General features: G+C 32.9%; 1 protein-coding gene and 1 pseudogene across 2 annotated transcripts; one reads left to right on the top strand and one right to left on the bottom strand.

Annotated features, from left to right (window-relative positions):
* Positions 1–1,228: 1,228 nt before the first annotated feature.
* Positions 1,229–4,122, top strand: LOC123220873 (annotated as a pseudogene).
* A 2,003-nt stretch (positions 4,123–6,125) lies between these two features.
* LOC123214419 (transcription factor bHLH61-like) lies at positions 6,126–7,653 on the bottom strand. Of its 2 annotated transcripts, none has more exons than XM_044634182.1 (4): positions 6,986–7,653; positions 6,707–6,877; positions 6,450–6,617; positions 6,126–6,361 (listed from the first exon to the last, which is right to left on the bottom strand). In XM_044634182.1, the coding sequence occupies exons 1-4, from the start codon at positions 7,592–7,594 to the stop codon at positions 6,275–6,277; spliced, it is 1,035 nt and encodes a 344-aa protein (XP_044490117.1). In that variant the 5' UTR covers positions 7,595–7,653; the 3' UTR covers positions 6,126–6,274. The 2 variants fall into 2 exon arrangements, with proteins under 2 accessions (XP_044490117.1, XP_044490108.1); XM_044634173.1 differs by having other exon boundaries at positions 6,977–7,649.
* Between the last annotated feature and the right edge of the window lie 4,652 nt (positions 7,654–12,305).

Below are 12,305 nucleotides of genomic sequence, written 5' to 3'. Positions count from 1 at the left end.
GTCTTTAAAAGTTTCAAATTTTACACTTATACCCTTAAAATTTTATATATTAACTTTAAATATTTGAGATAACTGATAACTATATAAGTTATATATTTTAAAAATTAAAGGATTAAAATGTAATTTTTTGAATAGAACTTAAGTCAACCATTTTTGTCTTGAACTTAAACCTAACACTTTAACAAGTAGATTCAAACTGAATTGAGCCCAAACATAAGTTGACTCAAGTTTGACTTGAATGACTTTAGAGGTAGCTTGAGTTCAGCTCGATTTTATTAAGTTAATCTAAATGAAGGTTTAAGTTTGGCTTAGAAGAAAAACTTGAGGTTTATAGCTCAGCTCAAATTTGTAATTCAAACTTATAACTCGGGTTCATAACTTGAGGTTTGTGTTTGAATTTGTGACTCAATTTTTTAACCTGAGTTCGTTAGCAATATTTAACACCAAATAACTATGGTGCATTGATGATAGTGACACAAAGAAGTGTAATCGAAGTTGTGACCAACTGAGATAAACTCTTAACCGGCAAATTGAAGAGACAACAAGAAGAAAAGTTTAAAGGAGAGATATGATTGTTAATTTAAGTTTTTTGAATTGTTTTCGATCTTAAAATGGATGCTTGGAGAGAAGATAACAGCAAAGGAGACCCCAGAGAGAGAGCTAATGGGATGTAAAAAATGGTTTTATGACTCACCTATGTGAAGGAGAGAGGTAAAGAGTATGAGAGAAAGTGACAAAAGAGAAAGGAAGAAAATGGTGGAGAAGAGTGTGAGAAATTTTGATGAGAGAGAAATTTTGATATTTTAATGAAAAATTAAAAGAGAGTCAGAATAAAAAAATAAAAAGATAGGGAGTTAGAATTGATAGAAAAATGGTGGAGATATTTTAATGAAAATGGTGACATTTTTTAGTCATTCAAGCTAACTCGTGTGAGTCATGACTCAGCTTGCTCTGAGGTGAGCTAATGATTGACTCACAAGCCAAATTAAGTTAAATTTGACCTATTTTGAATTCAATTCATTTTCTAAATGAGTCATATTTTATGGCTCAGATTCTATCTAAGTTTATCAAAAATGAATGTTGACCAAGCTACACTGAATTAAGTTGGATTTTGAGACTGAGTTGGCTCTGCTCAAATCCAACTCTATTAAGGCCACTTGATTCGTTGCACTCTACTCGTACCTCGTCTGTTGAAAGCCCATAACTTGTTACAGTAAGAATTGGGCCTCAAACGTCGTTCCCGGAGTTACTTTACCTTCTTCGTCCTCTTCTCAAAATTTGAATCCTCAAACCCTAACTGCATTTTCCCTCCCAAAATACCACCAACAACCATTTACAAAAATTTCTAAATCAAAATCCATTATCAATACCCCTCTCGGCAGATCAGCCAGGCTTCTTCACATCAACAATATCCAACCACCACAACCGCAAGATCCGAACACCCACAACTCCAAAATCACAAACAATTGTCAAAGCTTTGCCAAATTCGATTCTACACCAAAAACCCAGACCCGCAGAGTCAAAGCTTCGAAAGAACCGTCTCGACCCAGTAATGGGTCCAGAAAAACTCCTGTGTTAAACCATGGGGTTGATTCTTCGCATAGTCTTAGGCGTTCCCCAAGATTTTGTAATAACCCAATTGCCAAACATCTGGTCAGGGAACGCGGGAACAAGAAGTCGAAGAAGAAGTCCAGTGAAGCCAAATTTAAGAAAATTAAGAGAAAAAGTGGAGTGGGTGTAAACTTGGGTGTGGAAATTGGGGCGCCTAGATCAGTACTGTGATTGGTTTGAAGGCGTCTAGAGCTGAAAGAATTGAGATGAGGGAGAGAGAAATTGTAGAAGAAACTAAAGAGATTAATTTAAAGAGAAAAAGAAACCGTGACGAGGAAGTTAAAAAGAGCGGTAAAATAACAATTGAAGGGTGGACAAAAGAACAAGAGGTGGCATTGCAGAGAGCTTATCTCGCTACGAAGCCCACTCGTCATTTCTGGAAGAAGGTTTCTAAGCTGGTATTGTGCTTTAATGTCATTCCTTTTTGGTTTATGAATATCTTTCTTTCGAATAATTATCAGTAAAAAATTATTTGGAAGTCGTGTGATTTGCCTACTAATGTGTTAGATAGTGAAAAAGCAAATAAACGTTTGCCACTTCAGCTATGTAGAACTAAATTTTTCATGAGCTATTTCATGTCATAAAACTTTGTTGTTGGTGACTAAATGGAATTTGAGTCATTGGTAATATTGATGTGTGTGTGTATTTAAGCAGTTCGTATTTTTATCCGCTTAAGAGTGAAATTACGGGATTGAAACTAACATGCCGAGAGTAGGTTCTTTGAATGGTCTTCACAATTTGGTCTTATGTGCTTTTCTATTTGTTATATCTGCCTTTAGTCAAAGCAGACTCAACCTGATGAGGGGGTGTAAAGAAGCTTGGCACTCTTGTTTCATGAGAACCATGACACTTATTGGTTTTGAGTTACTGATGTTTGTTCTTTTCTTCCTTATTTTGCTCAGATATTAGTATTTACTTAACTCTAGTTTGGTGTCTGCACCTCTTCATGTTCTTAAAACAAAGTTTAATTAAAGTGGAAACATGATTTTTCATTGGTAATCCAACTTGCTCTTTAGCATTCTTCAATGTTTTTTTCTAGTTTTAACAAATTTTATTTTTATCTCTCTTCAAGGTTAACCAGGTTTTTTCGCAAATAAGACTCACTGGGAATTTCAATGGACTTTCAGTAGCAAACTCACTATTTAAATGGAGTTATTTGATTTGAAGCTGTCTCCACATGAGGTTATAAAGGGTCAAAATTTGAAGGCCAAAAAACTAAATCTTTGAGATAATGGTTTAATAACTGATTCGTTCAAGCATTTAATTTTGTGGCAGAGTAGTCTAAGCTACATGGAAAGCTTCATTCTTCCAATGCTGGCAAATTGAAAAATCAATGTTAAAATGTAGCTACAATTGTACTCATAATGCCGAATTTTTTATGATAGTTGCTGAAGTTGCCTACAGCGAAGGAAACTATTATGCAGTTTTTTTAAGTTTCTTACAATTTGAATACTGTCATTGGAGACCTAGTATTTGGTCAGTTGGGAAATTTGAACTTTATATGTAGAATCAATTTCTTTCTGTATGTGTTTGTTTTGTTTTTCCTTTATACCTCGTATCAATTGTGAACTTTTGTAATCATTTGAAATCAATTGCAGGTGCCTGGAAAGTCATCCCAGGACTGCTTTGATAAAGTCCACTCTGATCATAACCCCACCTCAGCCTCGGCCTCAGTCTAGAGCAAACAAAATAAACTCATCACCCATTGAACACTTTTGACTCTCTGCGAGTAAACTGCTTAATCCTATGCAGCTGAAGATTAAAAGATCAAGTTGCAATAAACAAAAGAGTCATTTTATCCAGAAAACAGTCAGACATTTGTTACATGGACAAAAATTATGAAGCTGATTTGTTCTCAGTCCTTGAGCCCAACACTATTCATCTATTCAAGTTTGTGAGCAGAACCGTTTTCTTTCCACTCCAAAGCATTTACAGAAAAACCAAGTTCTTCAGAAATACCAAGAGAGATCTTTTGGGCAGAAGAAGCCCCTTTCAAGATTTACTAGTTCATGTGGGACAGCTTTTGTTAGTCCACCAGTATTGAAGCCTGTCAAAAACATTGGATTGCATGAGAAGTATATTGACCAACTACATAGCCGGGAAGCTAAGAGAAAGGCTGCATCTGCAAGGGCAGATTGAATCATTACTGGGAAAGAGAATAAAAAGGAGATCCCTGGTCAGGAATTTGAAGTTGTCAGAGTAGCAAAACTTGCCCTGGTTACTGAAGCACAAAATGCCATTAATCAGCTCCAGCATCTCCAGGCAAATACCATGAGAGAATCTTTTGATTTTGATTGTGATGGTGTTAGCTGTGATGAAAATGAAGTTGAATCTGAATAACAATCTTTTGTAGCTTCCATTTAACTGTATCATTTCACACATAGCTTAAACCCATTGTTAGAAGTCCTATTTTTCTTAAATGTATATATTATTTTGAATGAGATTGTGAATCCAGCGAGTTTTGTCCATGATCTTTCTTTGGTAATTTACGAGTATTTAAATCAGTTTCCACTGTCCACTGTATTTGAACTGGATTGATTTGAGATGACCATTGTAGGTTTGTACCCATATCTGATATGATCTAAGTGATGATGATTAATAACTGTTGTTTTGTTAACATATTAAAAACCATGAATCAAGAGCTTTAGCTTGTATTGTTGACTTAGGCTAAAGTTTATGGAACTCACAATATTGGTTGAAGTTGTGCTAGCCTTGATAAAGTTTATCAGGCAATTCAGCTTTTGAACTTGCTTTCTAGTTCAAGATGGTCTTTTTCTTATTTTCATGTCCTAATTTTCAAAAATATGGGCAAGAACAAGATGTGACTGTCACCATCTTGGAGAATGTTCATAAATTCGTATTTTGAGTCCTCACATTATCAATTTGCATGATTAAAGAATTGTTGTTGAATTTCTAGAAAACTCAAATGCCTTATCTCGTACCTCTTAAAACATTCTTTTTGCCATAGAAGAAAATGAAAGTTTTTCTTTGATATAATTGATTACGTGAAAGTGAAACACCAAATTATCTTTAAGTCATGGAATATTTACCTCTATATGCTAACTTAATAGTTTTGAATAAATTGTTTATTCCTTTTGCTGGGTATAAGATCAACTTGATTGGACAAATAAAATCAGCACAAACATAATACAGAAACCTGATCCAAACAATAAGTTGATAGTCATAATCTGTTTAATCCAATGCTGCAGATCTCTGAGTCCTTAACTTCCCAGATTGCATAAATAAACTAAGAGAGAAACGAAACTCAGTTGCTCTCTTTACCTTTCTTGGTGGTGCTCAAAACATGTATTCTTTCTCAAAACTGTGCGACTCAGTCAAAAGCTTCTGGTTGATAATCTCTTAGATTCAATGTTCCCTTTGAGAAGATGCAAGAATTTCTGGTTGATTATCTGCAGAACCCCGACTGTTATTTTTAGCAATTATGTTTTCTGTTGATCCTAAGATTAGTATCTTCTCTTGAAAAGACAGTAATGTATTCAAGAAACATTAGTGAGTGCCACTAATGATACTGCAAATGTTATACCTTTCGTTCTCTTATTGGGGAAAATGGATTCTGGGAATCGAGTTTCTGTCATTATTTAGCTTACTTTGTATACCTCATACCATAAACGTTTCAATGGCTGCCCAACAGCGTAGACAAAAAATTCTAATCAGGCAAATCCTTCAGAAATGATAGCTTCAATTGTCTCTATTTCTTCAGCTGATTAGCTTTCTTTCCCTCTTGATGGTAAATGTCCACGAGTAGCCTTGTCGTCATTCTTGTTCCAAATGACAACAAAATCTTATGCTAAGATTCAACCATTTCAACAAATTCTCTTTTGTAGTTTAATCAAATTACATTGAATCTGATACCACTCTCTCTACCTCAATTTATCTGAAGGGATCCTATCACTACTATAAACAGTTTCAACATGACACTTTGTTAGCCTAAAAGGTGGACAAAAATGCTGCTTGAAAGTGAAATTTCTCCTTGTCAGTAATATTGCTGATAACATAATTTTCTTCACGATATGAAACTCACCCAATTCACAAGAGCATGGAGCCCTCATGGGATTCTAATTGCTATATCTACGAATATATTATGATATTCAATTTGCAAAATATGTCAAAACACAGTGGTCCTTTTCCCTCAGCAGATAAAATATCTCTTGTTGCAGTCATGCTTTCTGTGTAAATTAACAATGGTATTTCAGAGACTACTTCTGGATTCTGGGGCAACTATGTCCCTGCTGAAGCCTGAATTTCAATTATTGTTGTAGTTAGATCTTAGATGTGATGTGGCAAAAATAGATCAATAATTATTTGTTTAAACTTCTAAAATATAACACTAATTAACCCCTAAATTCTGCTGATATATTCCAGAAACATTCTCATGTAATTAAATTTATTCACAATCAAATTCTTCTTTATTGACTACTGGGGAAGGAAGAATAAATGATTACTTAGTATTAAAAGATATCCCAATTGGGAATGTATAATCCTGGAACTGGATCTGATAGATGAACCATTTTTATTTAGAACACTAAATATTATTACAGCTTCTTGCTTGTACAATTCCTAGAAGAACAAACAGAGAAATAAACCGCAATTTTTCATTAGGATTCGTTAAGGGAAGAGGCTTATTTTCCTTATTTTTCTTACTCTACAGACATTTTCCTCCGTAGCCTGCATTTCTGAATAATGCTTGCTTGATGTCTTCAGAAGTTACCAGTGTCCTCTGTTCAGCCGCCTGCATCAGATTAATGACATAAAAATTCATTACAAAGAGAAAAACTTCGACATTATATCAACAAATTTAAGATTAAAAAAGACTTTACCTCTGAACATGAAACTTGCATTGAAAAGTCATTGAAACAACTTATAACGCACTGTTGAATCTCAAGCCCCAATTCTTCCAATGTGTTCACTGTAGAAAGCAGCAAGCCGGGCTTGGGCGCACAGCAAATTTCTATCCGGGTATCAATCTCTCTCCTATCCACTTCAAACTGCATATCGTTGAGCAATTAGGGACAATAGTACTATTAATTAAACATTCTGTTAAATTTTCAAAGATTCTGATATAAAAAAACTGTACCTTGGGGGAATTTCTTCCTGATGCTTCATTTGGCTTTGCCTCCTTGAAGTTATTGGCCACCAAGATTTGATTTGTACCAACTTCTGGTTCCTCCTCCTGCAACTCATTGATCCTCTCCAGTAGCTCTTTCATGTAATCAATAGTGTCTCCAAGTATAGAAGTTCTGTCCATCTGTTAATATTCACATTTTCCCTCGTTAATAATCAAACCAACAAAAACTTGAAATATCAAACACTGTCAAAAACATCAAGCTAGCTATTCCTTATTTACCTTGCTGACCTTGGGGACTATTGATCTGAGCATTGAAAGACGGTCGTTTAAGCGCTTTCTTCTCCTTCTCTCGGCCATTAGATTCTTTGAGGGCTGCCCTTCTTGCCTCTTAGACTTGCTCTTTTTCTCAGCACATGAGCCCATGTTGAAACCCTGAAGGTTGTCAAGATTTTCCATCTCAACACAGCTAGTAGTACTCTTCCTTTCTTCCAAGCTTTTATAATGATGATGATGATCGGTGTCGAGTGGTAGGCCAAACTCATCATTCTCCACCATTGAAGCGTAATGCTGATCTTCTGAAACTGGGAATCCACCAGATGTCTCATTCTTCACATATGAAGAAGAGTCAATCTCCGGAATAGTGAATCCATCAACAAAAGGATAGCAGGCTTGAGGATCAACGAAAGGACTACATTCAAAAGTTGGTATTTGTGCGGGAGATGAGAATCCCAGAAATGAATTAGGATTTGAAGTAGCCAAAGTTGGACTTTCATCAAGAGAATTGAAGTTCCATCCACTGGAGAAGAACTGATCGTTCATTCCAGGAGGAAAACTAGCCCATGTGTCTCTCTTTGGACCTAGTAGTTCCTCCAAGAAACCATGTGGACTCAGCTCCATCTCTCTCTTTCTCACTCTCTCTTTCTCTCTCTCTTTTTTTCTCTTTCTGTCTGTAAATGAAAGAGTCTCAAGCTTAATCTTAACATATAGTTGCACCAAGCTGAAGGAATATATCCACTCATAGAAATACACCCCAATTTCATTACAACTACGTATATTTCTTCAGAAAAACCGTAAATATACTTTAAGTACCATATAAGCGTTCTACTTCTACTTGGTATAAAAGTGTAAAGAAAAGAAATATTTATTATAAAATTATAGAATATAAAAACCGATGGAAATGGAATCTGCTTTAGCTCTCTCTTTCTTCCTCTCTCAAGGTGAATTTATGTCGTTTTCACCGAAATTACCAATCAGACAAACTTAATATTTAATTAATCTCCATTGCCTCAAAGCTTTGACCCACAAATCTGTCTCATCCCAACAAGAATTATTTATTTTTTATTTGCTTCATATATTATTATTATAGTTATACTACCTCTTTATTTAATTAATATTGCTAATACCCTTTTAATTCTTTTTCTCTATATAAAAGAAAACCCTAAAAACGACTTGCTCAGATACAAGGCCAACTTAAGATAGAAGACATCAAATCAAACATAAAGTTCTTTGTTTCCTGTACAGAAATACTTCTCTTCATTTGTCTGTTCTAAGGAATAAATGAATATGAACTAAAGAAATAATTTGTATTAGCCTTTCAACAGTCACATATGATAGATTTTTAATCATTGATTTTAATACTATAATTTATGTGACCTATGTTGATTCGAAAGATAAATAATGGAGATTGAGTTACCACTATTCACGAACATCATCAAATGAATGATTAAAATCTTTTCATACTTGACATGGTGAGACAACAAAGAACCTAGCACATATAATATAAACATACATAGAGATGAAAATGAAACAAGTAAATTAAATAATCCTACTTTTTACCTTTTAATAAAAAAGGGCTTACCTACACAAAAATTTATATGAAAACCATAAACAGTGGCGCATGATTTCTGCACAAAGAAACATGAAATGTTTTGAGTTGAGGGGGAGCTACCCACATTGCCTACAAAATATAATTATCACAAACCACATGCCACAGAGACCAAATCAATGCATAAAACAAAATAACCAAGTAACCCTAAGCTGTATTCACCAGTTTGCGGACAACTGATAACGAAAGCTTTGATAAGAGAAGTCTGTGAAGATTTTGAAGTTAATTTAATTACTTGTGTTAAAGTCTTAATCTCCTGGGTCAAAGTAATTTTTGGCGGCAATGCAGTGGAACTATGTCTTCTTGTGTCCTTAAAAGCTTACTTGGGTTCTGCATGAATACTGTTGATGATGCTTGCATGTGATCACCTTCAGAGAAAAGCTGCAATCTCCTACTCTATTATGGCTGTGAACAAGTTACATCTATTTATGTGAAAAGATAAAAGACTATAAAAATACTGAAGAGTTTTCCTTTCCGTTTCTTTTAATCAACTAATTTTAGCAGGATAATTTAAGATTATGATTGGTAAATAAGGCAATTCCTTTAATGTATAGAGTCCCATTTGTCAGAGCAATAATGGCGGGGGAAGAAGGGTTTGCAGCTTTGGGGAGGATGACGACACTGGAGAATCTATTTCAAGAAATAATATTCCCTAATTTCTTCTCTGTGAACTGTCTTTGATCATTTCGTTTGTATTGGGTCAAATTTTTCATTATTTAGGCATTTTAAAATTCCTAGTTTAAGAAAATTTTCCCGCATTCATAATGTTTTTTGTTTAATGAAAGATTCTGTAATCATTTCTGAATTTGTAAATTGATCATCTTTTAGTTATTTTCTAGTTACCTATATTTTTATTTTATTCAATAAGTTTTTCAATCTTCTTAAATTTAGTTTATTGGCCTAATGACCATTTTAACTTCTTTCTTTTACATTTATATCATTCGCCCAATAACTATTTTCACCCAAACTCTGATGAAGAAACAATGACTTTTTATCCTGTAAATTTGTAAAATTTATTTGTCAAACCGCTATCTATTTCAATTGGTAAAAATTATTACATAAACGGTAAAAAGGGCCATTTTTTACTTTCTTCTTCTTAATTTCACCTTCCTTCTTCAAAACCAAATCTCTCTTCCAATAAGCAACTCTCCTGATCTTCTGTTCTTGCAATGCATGAACCCGCCATCGCCAAATAATGGACACATTCCCCATCACTCTAAACCTTGAATTTAGGGAGATTTTCGAACCCCTAGGAGATGGTATCTTCAATGTCAACAATGAAATGTAGAAAATTTAAAGGAAATTAGTCCATTCATTAATCAAGAACAACAAGTACAAGTTTGCATTAGTTAAAACGATAAACAAAAAGGTGGGAAATGGTTTATACACAATTCTTGACCATGCCTTGGAGTTGAAAAACACATTGAAAACTAGAGTTAGGGCTTAAAAGTCCCCAAATCATAAGCCTAAATATGTTCAGGTCATAATCAGGGCAAACCATTTACGATAAAAAAAAAAAAAAAAACATTTCTTTGATAGATCAACCCATATAATCTATTTAGACATGCAACCGATTTAATTAAATGGATTAACAGATTGATTCGAATCTATTTAATCTAATTATATGTGAAGGGACCCATTTAATATAACAATAAAACTATATGTACCCATTTTTGCTACACAATTTGTGTATATAGATGATGTGTCATCATGTGATTGAATATTTCTTTATCATATTGTGACACATGTTTTAAAATCACCTAATTGCATGATGACACATCACTGTGTACATGAATTGTGTACCAAAAATAGGTACACATAGCATTGCTCTTAATATAATTATACATGAAATGACCCACTAATATGTTTAATATTTAAAAAATATTTATAATAATTAGACTAATTTGATCAATAATAAAATGAAAGAATCTAATTCTTTCAAATTGAATTATCAATAAATTTTGATTATTAAATTGAAATGCCTGATTAACATTTAACTGCTAATAAAATTAAAATTTATAGATTGATATTATATTGTAGCAATGCTAAGTACCCAAACAATGTAATACAATAATACACTAACATGATTTGATTTATATATGCTTTTAATTATTAAAAGAAATCAATAAATAAAAAATTCAAATAATTACAAAAAATTAAATGCTAAGACCTGTTTAGTAATGGATTAAATGCATTGTATCGCGTGCAAAATAACCTATTTAATAAATTGGTTTATCAAATTTGGGGGTGCTTTGTAATTTTTAAAAATTTTAGGGTTATTAAAATTTTTTCAAAGAATTTTTAGAAATTCAAAAAAAAAAAATTTAACTTTTAATATGTCTTTCAAAATTTTTAAAAATAACAGAGATATCCCAAAGAAATACAACAAATTAGGGGTTGGTGTCACTTATTTTTTTGTATTTATTTTGATATTTCCTTTGCATGTTTATTTTATATAAATTTCATATCTATTTTACATTTTTAATTCATGTCTTAAATAACTAAAATTTATTATTATTTATTAAGTAAAAAATATTTAAAATAGATGATTTTTAATATGTACAAACTGTAATCTAAATAATACTTTTTTAATTTGATTTAAAATTTTTTTAAATTGCTTTCTTCAGTTTGGTTTGAAAAAATCTTTAAACCGTACTAAACTGGATTATATATACTACTAATTTTCTTGTTACTTATGTATTTATTTTATTCTATAAATTTTTCAATCTATTTATATTAGAGGTTCTACTTTCTTCTTAGATTTTAATTCGTTGGCCAAAGGACTATTTTCACCCAAACATTGATGAAACTTTTTTTTTTTCATCTTTTAATTTGAAAAAAAATCTATTTATCTATTCGTTTTTCATTTTCAGTATTAACAATCTTTACTTGAAAAAGGCAAAAGAGTAATTTTACTTTTTTCTTCCTCCTTTCTTTCATCTTGCTTCTTCACAACCCCATCTCTCCTTGCCCTATGTTCTTGCAATGCAGGAACCATCTCCATCACCCAATAATGAACACCATTTCCATCACCCTAACCCTGAATTTAGGGAGATTTTTTAACCCTGGGAGATGGTATTTTCAATGCCAACAACAAAATGTGGAAAATTCAGAGGAAAGTACTCTATTCATTGATATGATCAAGAACAACAAGTACGGTCCGTGTTCGTTAGAACCATAAACAAGAGATGGGAAATGTTTTATTCCCAATTATTAACCATGCCTCAGAGTTGAAAAAACACGTTGGATTTGCAAGAAGTGTTTCAGCGTTTCACCTTTGACAATATATGTCAATTGGTTTTGGGATCTGATTTTGCTTTCCTTTCTATTAGATTCCTACCAAGGAAATAAAATAGTTAGAGGGGACTATTTTTTTTTTTTTTTCTCGCATATTATGCCAAAAAGTTGTTGGAAGCAACTCAAGTTAAAGAAAGGAAAAATTTTCGGATAGCATGTGAAGCTCTTTATAAATTCTTGCATGACTGCATTTTGGTGAAGAGAGAAAAATTAAGTTGGCTGAGAAAAGTCGATAAGAAGGTCTATGGAGATGGTTTTTCTTATTAAAATTAAAATCTATTAACAAAAAATGGGTTATAGCATAATATAGAGCCTACAATTACTACATTACCCTTGTTATTTGACACAGTTACCCTATCCAGCTCTTATCCTATGCCTCTACCATTTGATTTACAAGGAGAAACAATGACTTCCTTTTCTTCTCTT

Source organism: Mangifera indica, chromosome 1 (assembly GCF_011075055.1).
Source record: "Mangifera indica cultivar Alphonso chromosome 1, CATAS_Mindica_2.1, whole genome shotgun sequence".
NCBI classification, from domain to species: Eukaryota; Viridiplantae; Streptophyta; class Magnoliopsida; order Sapindales; family Anacardiaceae; genus Mangifera; species Mangifera indica.
The sequence above is the reverse complement of the archived record's forward strand: the minus strand, read 5'-3'. Positions and strand labels throughout refer to the sequence as shown.

Coding starts and splice junctions, on each gene's coding strand:
- LOC123214419 (XM_044634173.1), bottom strand. CDS start 7,594: ATGGAGCTGAGTCCACATGGTTTCTTGGAGGAACTACTAGGTCCAAAG. Junction 6,878..6,976: donor TAGTCCCCAAGGTCAGCAAG/GTAAATAAGGAA, acceptor GAATATTAACAG/ATGGACAGAACTTCTATACT. Junction 6,618..6,706: donor CAGGAAGAAATTCCCCCAAG/GTACAGTTTTTT, acceptor AACGATATGCAG/TTTGAAGTGGATAGGAGAGA.